Below are 18,305 nucleotides of genomic sequence, written 5' to 3' on the forward strand. Positions count from 1 at the left end.
TTAGTGAGGAGAGTAGACCCCAGGTCTACCGGCACCAGATCAGAAGGCAGGAGGAGCTTCCATGGCTCACAGGGGTTGTGTCTGGGGGGGGTGGGAGGGTGAAAGGTGGGGGAGATGTGGCTCTGGGCAGCACTGCCTCTAGTAGCTGTCTCTTTGCCCAGTCTCCTTCACACCCCCTGCAAAGCAAGGCTTCAGACCCCCAAGGCCACCAGTGGAGCCTGGGAGGAGGGAGGAGAGAGGAGGCTGGGACAAGGGGGTGGGAGGGGAGGAGGAGGAGAAGGAGGGAGAATGAGCTGGAGGCAGGCAGGGTGAGAGGCGGACAGATGCTGGCTGAGCAGATCCGGAGCGGCGGACTCAGAGCTCCTTTCTGCCTGCTCTGTGGGCCCCTGAACCCACCGAAGATGACGTGGATCTGTCTGTCCTGCATGCTCTGGGTAGGTCTGGCTGCTTTAGCTTGGGGGCCACACCCCTACCCCCAACCTTTCCCTAGTCCTTAAGCTGAGAGCCTGGGGGTGGGGGAGGGATGTCGCGGCGAGGAAGGAGAGAGTCTTTCTGCCTCTGATGGACAGAAGGACAGACTGACCTGAGTGAACCCTTAGCCTGAAGACCTTCCCCATCAACAGGGCCCAGCCCCTCGTTCTAGGGGTCCACCCCCTTTAATCCAGGAGCTCTAGGTAGAAGAAAGCCATCAAAAGGTTTGTTTCCTTTTAGAACGCCCCCCTCCATGAAAATTCTTCACCCCCTCAGTTGCCTAGCCCACAAGTTTGAGGAGGGGGCAGTGATGGGGATGGGGGCCTGAGAAACAGGAAATATTGACTTAGAAAATTAAATGTGGAAAAGCCAGGCTGGGAAAGAATTCTGTGTGGATTCCATCACTTTTATCCCTTCTAGACCTGATTTCAGCTTCTACCACTGCCATCCCTCCATCCTCACCAAGACTCTTGCTCCTACCAGAGAAAGGAGGCCTGGCCTTCTCTTTCTCCCTGTTTTCCCCCTTTCACTCTTGGCCTCAGATTTAAGGTGTGTTGGGATGAGGGTGGCAGGGTGGGCGGATAGGCAGGTCTGGGGGCTACATAGTGAGGGTTAGAAGTCTGAGACCAGCTCTGGGCAGAGGCTCCTGGGAAAAGGCTCAGGACATGGACTGACCGCTGCATGGATGGGGTAGGGGCAGGAGGAGACCCCTCCTCAGTGGGGCTCCGGTGGCTGTCTGGGCCAGGCAAAGGCATGCACAAGGGTCAGGAGGGCGAGGAAGTCATCCCTGGCCGAGAGGTTCATGTCGGTCTCAGAGAGAATGATGGCTCTTTGGGGGAGGGGGCCTTAGGCCCAGGATCCAGATGTGGCCTTTCCCGCCCCTGTTCTGGCCAGTCCTGGGAAAAGGGCCCTCTCTAGGCTCAGGCATGCCCAGGCTGGGGGTAGTTGTGGGAAATCAGACTTGGGCAGCTAGGTGTACTTTGGGCAGGGCAGGGTGCTGGAGGGGCTGGAATGCGGGGCTTTGGGTGGTGTTGAACTGGGGAAGCGGATGGGGTCTGAGTAATAGACTGAAGTGCCTGGAGTATTCCGCACAGAGGATGGGTCACTAGTTCTCTGGGCTGGTGTTTGGCATCTGTAAAATGGGTGCCTTAGCTGAGTTCGTCTTTCCCGTCCTGACCAGCTTCCTCGAACAGGCCCTGAAGGCCTGTGGGCTGTGGTGAGAACAGAGGTGGGTGGTCAGGGAGCCTGCAGTGTCAAGGATGGTAGTTAGACTTCCAGGGCGAAGTGGTTCTGCAATAGAGGACTCTATAGGCCACTTCAGCTGGAAGGTCTTGGGAAAAGTGCTTGGCCCCAGTGAGCATCAGTTTCCGCGCGGATGGAGTGAGGATAATAAAAGGGGGTTGCAGGGCTCCTGTCTGGAGGGGAGATGAGAAGGCCGAGGGGGACAGAAGCTGGCTGAATGGACACAGAAACACAGGGTGGAGAGAAGGAATGTGCTGTCTCATTATGGAGAGAGCAACCAGAAGTATACAGCAAGGTGTATACAAGGTTTTGTATGAGAGACTGACTTGATATGTCAACTTTCACTTAAAGCACAATTAAAAAAAAAAGAAAAAGTAGGGAAGTTTAGGAGAAGAGCATTGCTTAACAGTGTGTCTAGAGGTCTTTCTATACCAGAACATATAAGTATAATTTATTCTTCTTAATTGCTGCATAGCATTCCACAGTATAGTTGTTCCAAAGTTTATTTAATTTAGTTCAAGCTTTATGTTACTCACCTTCTTGTCAACCCTTACACTTTAAACTATAAATGAAGACCTTGTACTTGTGTACCCTCACTTTATAAATAAATATCAGAGGGGAAGGAAAAGGAGGTTGCAGGGAGGTATCCCTGAGATTCTGTATCTAAGTTCATAGGCGGCGCTTGGCACAGAGAGTGACTTGTAGATATTAGTGCCCACTCTGAGATTTGGGAGAGAGGTACTGGTGGCCATGGGCAGAGGTGGGTGCTGTCACCTTGGCTTTAAGTCCAGAAGAGCCTGCAACCCTCCCCTCCCTTCTTTTCTTCTCCTCCCTCCTACAGCCTCTAGCCCTTGTCCCTTGCCAGCTCTACAGGAAAGCCTAGCGGGCACTTTTGTATGGGAATGGGAAGAGGGTGGTGGGAGTGGGGCTGGGCAGAGCCAGTGTTCTCTCTGCATCCAGCCTGGCCTGGATGTCCATCCCCAGGCTGGGCCAGAGCCTAGGGGAGTGTGGCCTGAACAGAGGGAGGAGTCCTAGCCATGTTAGGGTTCTTGTTCCCCCATCCCCGCCAGTTGCTTGAGCAGTTGCACGGGCTCCCTTCCTCCCTTCTGGGTGGGCCTCGGCTGGGCTGGGGTGTGTGTTTGTGGCAGTGTCCAAAGGGGTAGATGGCACCAGTCATGGATTGGGAGCACAGAGGCCCTGGAGACTGTGCCAAGGGGCTGCTTCTGCTTGAGGTGGGCACCTGGTGGTGGGAAGTATGTGAACTTTGACACCAGGCAGAGTTGAGCTCAAATCCTAGTTCCATAATTTATCAGATGGGTGGCCTTGGGCAAGACAGTTCCCTGCTCTGTAAATTGGGAAAAATAATACAGACCATGTGTGGCTGGGGTGAGAACAGAGATAATGTATGGGTTAAAAGATCAGGTACCCAGGCACATAGTAGGTGCTCAGTAAATGCTGGGCCCACTCAGCCTCCTGTTTGGCCCACAGCATCCCCTGTATCCCAGACCTGATGTCCGGAGAGGATCTCCCTGGGGCGGGGGGGAGGGTGTTGTCTCTCCTGACTGTCTGGGGACTCCACCCAGTTATTCTGGGAGTTAAGAACTGTCTGAGCCTGTGGTCTCAGGGAGGTAAACTGAGGCATGGTCTGGAAGGGACAGGGCTTGTACCCCAGTGTGAGCACCTGTGTGCATCTGTGTGCACGTGTTCGTGTGCAGGAGATATCTGCGGATATTCATCCAAGAAGTAATATATCTGCAGTGCCTGGTTTTAACAAGCTCAAGGAATAAAAATCACTTTATTAGCTGAAGAGCACAGCCATATATTATGCATAACTTGATTTGCTCGTTAGATGCTCCCATTTGCTATTACATATTCAAGTATGGTTTATTCAGAAAATAATTACATGCCTATTAATTGAGGCTTTTTGGTGTTGTGCCCATGGGGTTGGAGCTGCAGGCCTTTCCTTCCAGAAGGGCTCATACTGTCCTCAGGCCCTTGAAAGGGGCTCACTACAGTGGGGGTGAAAGAGCCACAAGGCAGGGGCTGGGGGCCAAGCCCAGCCCTGGCCCCGCCTTGGGCAAGCTGTGTGGCCCAGGGTTGGTCATTTGACTTTTCTGGACCTTGAAGAGGCTTGGATGCTATTCCCTAAGGCTGCTTCCAGCTGCAGACAATCGTGTGCTCTGTATTCTGAAGTTGGTGTCCTTCCCAGTGCTGAGCACACGTTTTTATCCAAAGGGTCCTGTGAGCCCCTGGATTCCTTGTGGGGAGCGCCTGTCGTGTAGCCCCCAGTCTGACCCTCACTCACCACCTGTAAGGGCTGTGCCCAACTGGGGCATCCTAACCAGGGGTTTGGGAGCTGGGCTGGGCTGCATGGGACTGATCAAGGTCTCAGATAAAACCTTCTCTTTGTAAAGATTTTCAAAATGATGTTTGAGGCACAAAGTCAGGGAGAAAAACCATACTGTTTTTCTGTGTTGGTGAAGAGGAGGTATAGCTTGCTCTCCGCAAGTATGGGATCTGATTCTTGGCTTTGCCTGGGTTTGAACCCTGGCCCCACCACTTTGTAACTGTGTGACCTTAGGCTAGCAATGTCATATCTCTGTGGCTTAGCTTTCTCACCTACCTATAGGATTGTGAGGTTTGAAATGAGCTCATGCAAATACCACCACCTGTCTGTCAGTTTGTCATATTGTGGTCGCTTGAGTGTTGCTGTGATGCTGGAAACTATGCCACTGATATTTCAAATACCATCAGGGTCACCCATGGCGGACAGGTTTTAGCAGAGCTTCCAGATTAAGACAGGCTAGGAAGAAAGGCCTGGCAATCTACTTCCAAAAATTAGCCACTGAAAACCTATGGATCACAACAGAATATTGTCTGAGATATTGCTGGAAGCTGAGTGCCCTAGGTTGGAAGTCACTCAAAATACATAGTGGCTGCAACAATGGGCCGAAGTATACCAATGATTATGAAGATGGAGCAGGACCGGGTAATGTTTCATTCTATTGTACACGGGGTTGCCATGAGTCAGAGCCAACTCGGTGGTAACTAACAACAACAATACACACGTACATTGTGAGTGTCTCTTACACAGTAATATCTCAATACATGCTCACTTTTATACGATGGCATGTTTTTAAGGGCACACGGCAAGTTAGAGTCAGGATCTAGAACTTGTGTCTCCTGCCTCCCCAGTCAGGGCTCTCCATTCTGGGAATACTTCAGGGCAGGGCACGTGGGGTAAATGTGGATGGGGCCGTAAGAATGATCGCAAGGCCCCAGAATGGGCAGGTCTTGTCATGAAGGCAGCACACACAGTGGTCAGAGCATGAACCCTGATGCCTGAATGCCTGCGTCCTCTGCCACTTACTAGCTATGTCATCCTGGCAAGTTCTTTAGCCTCTCTGTGTCTTCCCTGTGTGCATTTCCTCGACTTACCCAATTTAATTTGAGCTTATTGTAGTTCATGAGGCAAGAGGGCAGGGATGAATAATCCCAGTTTACACCCAAGGAGAGGGAGACTCAGGGAAGGAAGTGGCCTGCCCAAGGCCACATGGCCACTGGACTCAGTGTTGCCCAGAGGGGAAGGATATGGGCTGGGTAGTGGGGGATTAGAACTCTGGGCTGAAGGGGATTGGTGGGGAGCAGCCGAAGGATAGGGAATAATGTTGGGTTATAAGGAAGCAGTCCAATCCTTTGGCCATCTAACCACCCACTCGCCCAGGCACCCATGCATCCATTTCACAAATAATTATTGAGTAAAGTAGAAGGCTAGTGAAAATGAGAAAACCCTTCAATGAGATGGACTGACAACAGCCACAACAATGGGTTCAAACATGCCAGTGATCAAGAAGATGGCAGAGGACTGGGCACCATTTGGCATTGTTATAAATGAGGTTGCCATGAGTCGGAGGCGGTTGGACGGGCAACCAACAACTTTCCTCAAAGAGCTTGCAGACATTGGCCAAATGATTACAAGTATGATGGATGTTACCAAGAGGGAACTTGTGGGGGCATTTAAGGGGGCCTTTTTATTTTTTTTAACCTGGACTGGAAGGGCAAGAGTCAGAAAAGATCTCTTTGAGGGGTTACATCCAAAGATGAAGCTGAGAACTCAGAAATCTGAGTGTAGGGGTGAAAATAATTATGGGTGGAACAGATGGGGATGAACTGGCCAGATGATGGTCCTTTAAACAGAGGTGCCAGCTGCTGGCCAATCACTTGATGATGTAACTGTTAGGGCGTCCTAAGGTTGCCACAGACAGGCAGTTGTTGACATACCCTTGGAAATGGTGTTAGTACAGTGTAAGGGACTTGGGACCCTGCCTTGGACAAACCTGGATTTAATCTTTGTTCAATTCTGTCTTACCTGTGTGACCCTGGCAAGTTCCTCAGCCTCCTCACAGGATGCTGTCGTGAGGGTTAATTGAGAGAACCTCCATCAATCCCTCCACATGGCACCTGGCCCCATTAAGGGGGCTCAGATCATCTACTCTCTCTGAGCTCTGCCCACTCCAGGAGCAGAGCAGAAAAAGGGACTCAGTGCTCAGAAATGTTAGGGACCTGTATTATGGAGCCAAGGAGAGAGAGAGAGAAAAAGAGGGACAGGGAGAAAGAAAAAGAAAGGCTGATGGAGAGGAATTGTCCAGCTCAGGAAACTGAGTTGGGGGCTGAGGGCTATCACGTTGTATCTTGGGCACAGTCACTTCTCCAAGTCTTGACTTTCTGCTCTGTAACATGGGGGCGGGGAGGGGAAGCTCAGGAAATATTGGTCTCCACTCTCTTCCCGTCACTGGAGATCCACAGGTATTTGGAGTCAAAGAGCATTTTCCTTAGCCCAGTGATGTCAGCACCTGGTGTCTGTGGCTAATGAAGAGGGTGACCCGTGTTCTCTCCCCTGAGTGCAGGTAGTGGAAATGAGGTGTAATTGAAGTAGACGGTCCTTCAGACTTGTTTTGAACCCACACCGCGCTGGGCACAGAAGAGAGAGAGCCCATGCTGAGACTTGCTGCCTGGTGGGTTGATCGGCACGCACACGAGGAATGGTAACACCATCATAACTCACATTCGGAGAGCACTTATGTGTTCCAGGCACTGTGTGAACTGCTTTATAGGCATTATCTCATAGATCCTCACAACAACTGTCTGAGATGGTTACTATTATTAGCCTATTTAACACATTAGTAAAGTGAGGCAGAGGGGTTCACCAACTCGCTTGAACTCACCCAGCTAAAAAGCAGAGGAGCCCAGATGAATCAAATTGTATCAAGTACTACAATGGGGCTCAAAGAAACTGTGACAGAAGAAAGCAGGCGATGCCCAGGTAATAAAAAAAAAAAATAGTCCTGCTAAAAAATGTTAACCTGAAGCGAATCATGGAATTGACCAGATGAATCCAAATTGAGAAACATTCTGCAAAACAACTGGCTTGGATTCTTCAAAAATGTCATGCAAGACAAATAACAAGGCAGGGTAATATGTCTAGATTAAAGGGGACGAGAGGGAGCTAGCAACTAAATATGATGCAAAGTCTTGATTGGATCCTGAATCCAAAATGCAAAGACCCAGCACTAATGCATATTTTGGGGGCCACAGAAGAAATCAGAATATGGAATGAATGGCGGGTAATAGTAGTGCATTGATGTTGAATTTCCCAAGTGTGGTAATTGTATTGTGGTTACATAGACGGCAGAGGGAAAGAAAGAGCACGCACGTGTATAAAAGTGGCCAAATGGCACCAGTCAGTGAATGGAGGTGAAAAGCACATGGGTCTTCATCTTTTCCAAAGCTTTGAAATTTTTCAAAATAAATAAAGAAGACAGCAGGCAGGGAGGTTGATTCTGACAGCCACTGAGGGTGTGGGGAAGATGAGGGGACAAAGTTGGAATTAGGCTTCAGGGATGCCTGGAAACTTGACAAGTAGGGAGGGGAGGAAGGGCATCCCGGGAAGAGGGAACAGCAGAGGCTCAGAGGCGGGCCAGGGGGGCTGTGGCTGGGAGTGTGGAGCGCTCTGCATGGCTGCAGAGCACAGAATTGGGGAGTGGGTTGTGGGGACTGAGACCGGCAAGGTGGGCCCGGTATGGATGGAGGCAGCTTGCCTTGCATGCACAGGAAGCCACAGGATGACTGTGGGGCAAGTGGGCATATCAATGACCCCACAGAGCTGTGCCTCTAGAGGCTGTGGAGAGGCTGTGAGAGGGATGATGCTGGCGCTGGGGACCCAGTTGGCTGTGCACCAGCCCTGGAGAGGAGTGACAAGGCCTCCACTAGGGCAAAGGCGGTGGAAGTAAAAAGCCCAGGAGGACAAAAGCATGTTCAGGAGGCAAAATTCACAGAATCTGGCAACTGGGTGGATTGGGGGATGGAAGGCAGGGAAGGGTGGAGAATGACTCAGAATTTTCCACACGGGGCAACCAAAACACGTCAGGTCATTAGCTGGCTAGGGGGTTTGGGTCGGGGGAGAGGAACTTTCCTGTGTATGTGAAGGTGAGGTGGGATAGGGGAGCCTTGGATCTGAGGTGGCTGTGGGCCTCCCAGAAGGCACCTGCAGCTCTGTCAGGGATACAAGTCTTCCCCATAGACCAACTGGTGTCAAGCCAGGCCCTGGTCTCTCTACCTAAGGGTGATGTGACTTTGAGTGGTAGCTGGACAGGAGGCAGGGAGAGGACGAATTGACTCTCCAGTTTTGTCCTAGGCCTGTTTTTCAGCCCCTCCCCCACCCCTCGCCTGGTTTCAAGGCTGGGTTACTTACTGGCTCGAGCTTCCTGCCTTCTCCCCACGTCCAGGGTGCCATGTTTGGCCACAGGAAGCCTAGTGGGTGGCAGGGCTGGGGAAGCTTTGTGGAGAGGGGACAGAAACTCAGGAGCTGGGGACCCCAGGGCACCATCATCCCTTTCCATCCATGTCACCACCCCCGGCTGCTGCTCTGCCCCCACCGGGTGGGAAGGAACTAACAAACAGTCTTTCCCACCCAGGGCCAAGGACTCCCGCCAAGGCTGCCTGAGCCAGATGGGCCGCACCCCTCTGGCTGGGATGCATATCTGGCAGGCAGGCTTGGCTGGAGGGAGGGAGGGACGGGAGAGGATACCCCTGAGGGCCAGGAAGACCTCTGATGTTGGGTGGGGACTGGCATGGAAGGCTGGCAAGAATGACTTCCGGACCGGGACCCTCCCCCTTTTTTGGGCTCTGGCTCTTGAGGGGGGTGGGGGCTGCGGAGACCAGGCAGTACTGTCATGGCTGTGCCTCCTTCTGACCTGAGTTCCCCCAGAGGTCTCTTAGGAGCCACCAAGCCAGCAAGGGCGGGGCGGGGTGGGGCGGGCAGCGGGGTGGCTTCTTGAGGCTGTCTGCCCCTTGTCAGGAGAAATGGTGGTCATTGTTGTAACAAGCCACACAATTGAAGGCACTTCACACTTTCTGAGGCTCTTTCCTGTCTTCTGCCTGTACCTGCAGAAACACCCTGGGAGGGCAGGGTAGGTTCCAGACATTCTGTTCTTATTTTCTTACATATATTTTTTCATATATAACATTTTAACATCGGATTGTTAAGAAGCCATTTTTTCCCCACTGAGCCTGAATGTACCTCTGTGGAGCTTCTGTTGTGGCTGCTCTTAAGTCAGCTCTGAAGCGGAACTGCTCCATAGGGTTTTCATGGCTTTCCCTTTTTTTTCCACAAAAGCGTATGGCCAGGCCTTTTCTTCTGAGGTACTGCTGGATGGGTTCGATCCATCAACCTTTAGATTAGCAGTCAAGTGCAAACCGTTTGCGCCACATAGAGACCTTCTGGGGAGCTTGTAACTACTGGTTTTTGTTTTGCCTTCACTAACCCTGGAGCCCTGGTGGTACAGTGGTTAAGAAATCGGCAGTTAGAATCCACCAGCTGCTCCTTGGAAACCCTGTGGGGTAGTTCTGCTCTGTCCTATAGGCTTGCTATGAGTCAGAATCGACTCTACAGCAATGGGTTTGGGTTCACTAACTCCACAGACGATGTCTGGTCCTTTTTGAAAGTGATAGCTCCTTCAGGTATTTGAAGATAGGTGGCATATCCACCCTAGACTTTCTCCTGCATCATCCCGGGAAACGTTAAAACCTGTAGGGATGGCTCATTTTGCAAGATCACCAGGCACCCATTTCATAGCAGGTAAGCCAAGGCTGGCAGAGTTGAGGTCGAGGCCCAGGGCTGCTCAGCCTGGGGGTGGCAGAGCTGGTCTCCTCACTCCCACCCAGGGTCTCCCAGCCCCTCACCTGAGGGGTGAGGTCTCCTCAGACTCCTGCTTTCCGTTGCCATTGGCAGGATGGCTACCTCCCCCAGGCTCTTCATCCCAAACTGCCCCATCTCCCCCCCACTCTCTCTACACTCAGTCTGTCTTGTCCAAACTCCTCCGTTTCATTTGGGGAATATGAGGACCAGACAAAGTCACCAATATTCTCAAGGCCACACAGCCTAGAAAGCCAGTCTCCAAGGCTGCTTCATCCCAGAAAGCCAGAATGGGGTGGAGGAGAGGGGCAGCACAGCATGCTAGACATCACCTGGGGCTCCTTAGGGAGGCTGGGAGAGAGGCCAGAGTCTATTGGAACCCTGCTTCCTGCTCTCCAAACCCACGGGAGAGAGATTTCAGGTTTCATGGAGCTGGCCAGGCAGGGCAGGGAAACCCAAGACTCACAGGAGAAGCCTGGCATTTGCTAAACAATCTGGAAGGTTCCGTTTGCTTCCCATCTGTTCTTGGACTCTCTTTTGGGAGGCTACTGCCCCACCTGTGCCTTGGGAAGGAGGCCACTTTCCCTGAGCTTTGGAGAAGGGTTGGATATGGGACATGGAAAGGGGGAAGTCTGGGGGTAAACTAGAATGAGAGCTCTGCCCAACTTAGTGGGGTAGGATAGGCAGGTTTCGGGGTACCAGCAGAGGACCAGGACAATTGAGTTTTAGGGTTCCTTGCTTGCCCTTCCCCCAAAACAAAACCCGTTGCCATCAAATTGATTCTGACTCATGGTGATCTCAAGTTTGTAGAGTAGAGCTGCTCCATAGTTTTCTTGGCTGTAATCTTTATGGAAGCAGATAGCCAGGTCTTTCTCCCACGGAGCCACTAGATGGGTTCAAACCAGCAACCTTTAGGTTAGCAGCTGATTGCAAACTGTTTGCACCACCCAGGCTTCTGGCTTGTCTCCCCAAGGCAGCCCATAAACTGAACCCCAAGTCCCCTCCCTGGTCCTCCCCCCACCACGGCCTGGGCTGCTGCATTTGACCTTGGACTGGGCCCCTGCCTGAAATGTCTGTAACAGAATCAGTGGGAAGGCTGCCAGCCAGTGGCTGAGAAGGGAAAACAGCAGGTGGGACAGCAGAACGGAGGGGATGCAAATGGTGGCTGGCCTGCCTCTCCTTGTGAGATGGGGACAATGAGTGCAAGCCCTGACCCCACCACCAGCTTATATCTGGTCCTTTTTTAAAGTGATAGCTCCTTCAGGTATTTGAAGAAAGGTCGCGTATCCACCCCTAGACTTTCTCTTCCATCATCCTAGGAACCAAAAAAAAAGAAAATAACAAGCCCACTGCCATCAAGTCAGTTCTGACTGTAGGACAGAGTAGAACAGCTCCATAGGGCTTTCAGGGGTATAAATCTTCACGGAAGCAGACTGCCACATCTTTGTCCTTTGAGTGGCTGGTGGGTTTGAACCACTGACCTTTTGGTTAGGAGCTGAGTGCTTTAATCACTGTGCCACCAGGGCTTTTATTGAAAGCATCCAGGGCTCTGGCCTCCTGGACCCACCCAGCAGAGCCCCGTGCCTGGCTCAGCCACCAGGGGGCACTGTGGGGCGCCTGGTACCACTGACTCCTGCCTCACCCACCTTCTGCTGTCTGCCCCTCTGCCCTGGGCTTTTGTCTCTGCTTCCCTGAGTCCCCACCATCTCTGTCTGCCTGTCTCTTTTAATTCTGAAATGATCTGAAAATTCAGAAAAGCTGCAAAAAACCTTTTTTCTGAAATATTTGAGAGAAGCTTGCTGACACCATGTTGCTACCTCTAAATAGTTTCCTGATTTTTCTACAAGGTCTTACCTAACCCAACACAACCATCAAAAACAGGAAATTGACATTGACACATTATTACCATGGAATCCTCAGACCCCACTGATGTTTCCCTAATGGCCCTAATGATGTCCTTTATGGCAAAAAACGCCCCGGTGCATTTAGCTGTCATGTCTCTTCAGACTTTTTCAGTCTGGAAATCTGTCTTCCTCTGATGCTCATGACCTTGTCGCTTTTGAAGATTACTAGCTATTCACTTTTTGTTGTTGTTGTTGTACTTTAGATGAAGGTTTACAAAACAAACTAGTTCCTCACTAAACAGTTAGTACACATATTGTTTTATGACATTGGACACTGGTTAACAACCCCACGACTTGTTATCACTTTCCCTTCTCGACCTTGGGTTCCCTATTACCAGCTTTCCCATCCCCTCCTGCCTTCTAGTCCTTGCCCCAGGGCTGGTGTGCCTCTTTAGTCTTGTTTTTTTTTATGGATCCATCTAATTTTTGGCTGAGGGGTAAACCTCAGTAGTGACTTCATGAGTGAGCTGAAAGGGTGTCCAGATGCCATACTCGCAGGGTTCCTCCAGTCTCTGTCAGGCTAGCAACTCTGGTCTTTTTTTGTGAGTTAGAATTTTATTCTACATTTTCCTCCAGCTCTGTCCGGGACCCTCTATTATGATCCCTGTCAGAGCAGTCAGTGGTGGTAGCCAGGTACCATCTAGCTATATTGGACTCAGACTGGTGGAGGCTGTGGTAGTTGTGGTCCAGTAGTCCTTTGGACTAATCTTTTCCTTGTATTTTTAGTTTTCTTTATTCTTCCTTGCTCCCGAAGGGGTGAGACCAGCTGAGTATCTTAGATGACAGGTCATTCATTTAGTAGACTCTCCTTCAATGGGGGTGTGTCTGATGTCTCCTCACAATTAGATGCAGGTCGTGGCTCCTTGCGGGAGAGTTCCGGAAGTGATGTTCTGTCCTTCTCACTGCCTCTCCTCAGTGGCTCAGTTTCAGGGCATCCCATTTCTGGTGTTGTTAACTATGAGCACTTTATTAGCTTCTGCCAGGAAAAGTTGCCCTTTTCCCCTTTGTCATTTCCAAGTATGATGTGGGGAGGTACTTTGAGATCGTGTAAATATCCTGCTCTTCATCAAACTTTCTATTTATTCATTTATTTCTTCATATCAGTGTGGACTCATTTAAGCCATTACTGTCATTATTTATTTTGATGCTCAAATCTTGCCAGATCTGGCCAGTGGGAGCCCACTCAAGCAGGCTTCTGTGTCCTCTTGTCTGTCTGTCACTCTTTGATCTTCTGGTCCCCATTTTTGTCTATCTAATCTCATTCTTTGTTGGGCTCTCTCTGCCTCTGCCTTTATCTTGGTTTTCTTTCCCTCTCTGCTGTGTTTTTCTCTGTCTTTCTGTGTCCTTTTGTCCTCTCTTTGTCTCGATCTGCACCTCTATCTTTTGTCTTCCTGTCCTCTGGCTTTCTGTCTCTGTCTTTCCCCCTTTCCCTTATTTTGTCTGTTTTCTTTCTGTGTTTCTCTGTGGTGCATTATCTTCTACCCAGGGCTCACCTCCACAGTGTCTTCAGAGAGGACTCCTGGACATGCCAGGTTTGTGGGACAATGCCCCGCTTCCTCCTTTGAAGACCTGAAGCTGTCCCCTCCAGCCCTGCAGCAGTGTGCAAAAAGGGGACTTGAAATGCACAGCACCACCCCCCTGCAGGGGGTCCTGTCTCTGTGTGTCCATGTGTGTGCAGAGAGTGTCAGAACAGAGGACGCGGGAGCTGCCGGTATCTGTTCTGGCAGTCCCTGCTGCTGGTGCCGGGAAGTGAATCAGGTTAGATACCATGGTGAGGCACCTTGGAGGGACAGGGATGACTTCCCTGGGGAGTACTCTGAGCAAGGGAGCTCCCCACAGCTTGTGCCTGGACTGGGTGCCTGCGTGGCTGGAGGGGGGCGGGAACGATAGGCCACTCAGAAGACCCTAAGCAGTGTCTGTGCAGGGCTCTGTGGCTTAGAGTAAGCCATCAGACGTAATTTCAAAGGATAGACTATCAGAGCTGGAGAGTGTGGTGCTGTCCAGCAGGGGAAACAGGCCTGTGGTAGTGGTGGGGGCTGGCCCACAGGCTCATGGCAAGTCAGACACCTGCCAGCCTGCCTCTGATTTCAGTGTGTGTGTCGTGCAGTTTGAGAAGGAATATTTAACTTATCTATATTTTCATAGGAGTCCCTGGGTGGTGCAAATGGTTAACATACTCAGCTCCTTCCTGAAAGGTTGGAAGTTCGAGTCTACCCAGAGGCACTGTGGAAGAAAGGCCTGGTGATCTATTCCTGAGAAAACCAGCCATTGGAAACCCTATGGAGCTCAGTTCTACTCTGACACAATGGGGTTGCCATGAATAGGAATCAACTTGATGGCAACTGGTTTATATTTTCATAATGCAAAGGACAGAAAATAAAAATAAAATTGGAAGAAGGCTTCTGGGCTGGAGCAGGGGATAGTGGTGGTGGGGAAAGAGAACTGAGGGAAATGGCATGCTGGGGACATGGGTTAAAAGTGAAGGGCCTTCAATAGCAGCCAATGGTGAGATATTCATACAATGGAATACTACACAGCAGTGGAAAAGGAGGAGCCACTGCCCTAGGCAACAATAAGGATGGATCTCACAGGCTACTGTTGAGTAGTAGAAGGAGCCAGGTACAATAATACAGGCTGTATGATTCCATTTACGCTTAGCAATCTGGCAAAACAAATCTACGCTGATAGAAGCCACAACAGTATTTACCTTGGTGGGTAGCTATTGACTGGGAGAGCCACGTAGGAGCCTTCTGGGGTGTAGCTACATGGGGCATCCATGTGTAAAATTTTATCAAGCAATATATTTAAGATCAGTGCACTTTACGATGTATAAGTAATGCCTGGAAAATAAATAAAAAGTAAAAAATGGTTGGGAAACTATGGGGAGGCATGTGATCCCTGGATGTTGGGGTCTCCAGTCATTGTTGGGACACTGGTACACTGAACCCCCATATGTCTGGGATCTGGGATGAGCTGCTGCCACACCCCAGTCTTCTCTCTTCCGCAGCACCTCCTCCCAGACATGGGCTTGGGCTTTTCGCACGTGAAGCGGCTCTTGCCTCTCCTTTTCCCCAGTGCCTGCCTGTTGCCTCCTCCAGTATCTGCAACTCCTTCCCCAGTACTCTAGCTTCTGTGCAGGTCTGATCACTCTGCCCTCTCCTCCCACAGCCAGAGGACCTGGAGGCTCCCAAGACACACCACTTCAAGGTGAAGACCTTCAAGAAGGTGAAGCCCTGTGGTATCTGCCGACAGGTCATCACCCGGGAGGGTTGCACCTGCAAAGGTGAGCTGCTGGTCAGGTTGGGGAACATGGGGGGCACTCGCTCAGGGGAAAATGTCCTGGGACCTGGGCCCAGGTCATTCTGTGGCTTTGCTTTGTGGGTCTTTGGGGTTCGGTTCGGGTGCTCTTGTTCTTATCTGGTGGGGGGTGCTTAGCTCATTGGATGGCAAGTATCAAGCATGTGGGTGACACGTGGCAGGTGGTGGGTGGTATGGAAGTGGCATGTGGCCTGGGTGTGGATGACAGGTATGAGGTGTGAAGATGGCATGAAGAAGGCATACGGAGGGCACGCAGATGGCATGTGGAAGGGGTATGGATAGTGTGGCTGGCGTGTGGGTGCTCTGTGGAGGGTGTGCAGAGGGATGTGAGGGCCTGTGGATGACGTGGAAGTCATGTGGTTGGCATGTGGAAGGTACGTGATTGGTATATGGAGGGGTGTGTTGAAAGTGTGTGGATGGCGTGTGGAGGACATGTGGTTGGTATGTTGGTGGCCTGTAGAGGTCACATGAATGGCGTGTGGAAGGTATGTATCGGGTGTGTGGAGATCATGTGGTTGGTGTGTTGAAGGTGCGTGGGTGGCATGTGGAAGCATGTGGGTGGTGTGTGGAGGTCACGTGGGTGGCGTGTGGAAGGTGTGTGAAAGGTGTGTGAGTGGCGTGTGCTTGGCGTTCCAAGTACTGCAAGGAAGCCAAGCCCCAGTTCTCCCCTCGTGGTGGCTTGTGGGTGAGCTGAAAAGGCCTGGATCAGACTCCGTTGGGGACGTTTTCAGTCACCATCTCACATGCTCCGGAACGGCCTGTGGTTTTGCTGTCACTGTTGCCAGAGGAGTCAGTGCCTTGTCCCAGATCACACAGTGAGGTCAGTTGGGGGGTCTCTGTGTCTCTGTACCCCATCTTGTGACTGGCACTATCACCCACCCAGTTGCCACACCAGAGGCCTGGGGGAGGGGTCACCCTTGACGCCTCCCTCTCCATCACCCCGCATCCCATCAATGACTTGTTGTCAGTTGCCATAGAATCAATTTTCAACTCATAGCGGCCCTGTAGGATAGGGCAGAACTGCTCCATAGGGTTTCCTAGGCGGGAGCAGATTGCCAGGTCTTTTATCCTGCAGAGCCGCTGGTGCGTTTGAACTGCTGACCTTTTGGTTAGTGGCCGAGTGCTTACCCATTGTGCCACCAGGGCTCCATCAATGACTAAAAAACCCAAACCCATTGCCGTCGAGTCAATTCCCACTCATAGAGACCCTAAGGGACAGAGTAGAACTGCTCCATAGTGTTTCCAAGGAGCGCCTGGTAGATTTGAACTGCCAACCTTTTGGTTAGCAGCCGTAGCTCTTAACCACTAAACCACCAACTAAGAAAAAAAAAAAAACCACCAACTAGGGCCCCCCAAATACAGCTCCAGTCACTGCGCTTTTCTGCATCATCCCCACCTAATTCCAGCGCTGGCTCCTCTCACCTGGTCCATTGCAGCAGCTCTCTTGCCACCTCCTCTTTCCTGACCCACCCTCTCTGGTCCACCCTTCACACCAGCTTCCCGAACCCAAACCCGCTGCTGTCGAGTCAATTCTGACTCATAGCGACCCTGTAGTGACCCTATAGGACAGAGCAGAACTGCCCTGTAGAGTTTCCAAGGAGCGCCTGGTAGATTTGAACTGCCGACCTTTTGGTTAGCAGCCGTAGCAGTTAACCACTACGCACCAGGGTTTCCACCAGCTTCCAGGGAACTTAAAAAAAACCCTTAATCTAGTTATGTCATTGCTTTGGTTAAAGCCTCCAGGAGCCTCTCCTACCCTCAAGACAAAGCATAGACCCCTTCCCACAGCTGTGAGGCTGCTGGGTCCACACCTTGCCAGGCTCTCTGCCCTCCCCCCCCGCCCAACTCCATACTTAAACCAGCTGCATCTCCCTCAGTTCCTCAATATGCCAAAGACGTCAAATATACCAAGTGGACTAGGTTCTCTCTTGCCCTGGATCCTTTGCTCACACAGCTCCCGGACCCTCTCCTTTCCTTATCTCCTTCCATGCTGAAGTCCCAGGGGGAAGGGAAGCTGGGCACCAGTCTAGTGAACAATTATTAAGGCACCTACTGTGTACCAAGTGTGTGCATGTGTGACCTCATTCAGTCATCACAGCATCCTGAAGGTGCGGGTGTCATCCTCATTTTATAGATGAGAAAACTGTGGCTCAGAGCGTTTAAGTCTCTTGCTAAAGCTAGAGGTTTTGAGAGTCTGTATTCTTAAGGGGTGGGAAGACTTCCTGGACGAGGAGTTTCAGTTGGGTGTTGGAGGCAGGAGTGGATGGAGGCGTGTGAGTGAGTGAATATAAATGTGTGTGTGGAGGGCATTCCAGGCAAGACCTTCCATGGGCAAAGGGCGAATGGCTATGCTTCTTAACTGAAGGGGTGGGACACCAAGGATAAGTTAAGTGGGCTAACAGGAACTGCTGCAATACCAAAAGGCGCCACATGGTGTCACCCTTCTCCCAAGAGGTCTGGCCAGAGCTGGTAGTGGTAGGGGTGGGAGCCGGGGGGAGGCCAGGGAGGAATTGCTGAGGTCTGGGTTTTGCATTTGTTTGCACACACCTCCCCCCCACCACCCCACACACACACCCATACCATGAGCCTGCATAAGTTAGCCCCCCGGCTCTTCCCCAGTTCTTTTTCTTCTGTGCTTTCCTTTCACCCCCAGGGACCCACAAAAGTTGCTGTTAGTAGACATCATGGGGGCAGGGTGGGAGATGGGGAGAAGAAAGTCTCAGGACACTCACTGTGTGACCTTGAACACTTCTCTGACCTTAGTCTCCCTTGGGCCCCATGTTCTGTGGTTCTAGGTTCCCCAGCTGACCTGGCCTGAGGGCCCATGTTAAGGAAGGGACATGACCCCACACGAGTGGAAGGCTCCCATGTGAGCAAGACATGGTGCCGGCTTCACCCGGATCAGAGCCTGGCCCTGCCAGTGGGAACCAGAGGGGAGGATGGGAGGCCAGGGTGGCCAGGCTGGTTTGGCAGCTCTGGCGGGGTGCGGGTGGAGGATGGGGGAGCTGAAGGGAAGAACAGGAAAAGCAAGCCAGGGGCTCACTCCAGAGGCGCCACCAGGTGTCAGGCCTGGGCCACGGAAGGACCTGGGGCCAGGCAAGGGAGAGCCAAAGACTCCTGACTATACAGGCTGCATGTGCATCCTTAAGAGGGCTGGGATCACCATGTCCCCGGAT

General features: G+C 51.6%; 1 protein-coding gene across 2 annotated transcripts in view; it reads left to right on the forward strand.

The window, feature by feature from the left end:
* The first annotated feature begins 248 nt into the window (after positions 1-248).
* TNS1 (tensin 1) overlaps positions 249-18,305 on the forward strand; it is a 219,446-nt gene continuing 201,389 nt past the window's right edge. Inside the window, exons 1-2 of one of the 2 annotated variants that reach the window (XM_064286690.1) lie at positions 249-434; positions 14,980-15,094. In XM_064286690.1, the coding sequence (XP_064142760.1) occupies positions 324-434; positions 14,980-15,094 (226 nt within the window). In that variant the 5' untranslated portion in view covers positions 249-323. The remainder of the gene's footprint in view (positions 435-14,979; positions 15,095-18,305) is intronic. The other variant, XM_064286692.1, reaches the window with a different exon arrangement.

Source organism: Loxodonta africana, chromosome 6, assembly GCF_030014295.1.
Source record: "Loxodonta africana isolate mLoxAfr1 chromosome 6, mLoxAfr1.hap2, whole genome shotgun sequence".
Lineage (NCBI taxonomy): Eukaryota > Metazoa > Chordata > Mammalia > Proboscidea > Elephantidae > Loxodonta > Loxodonta africana.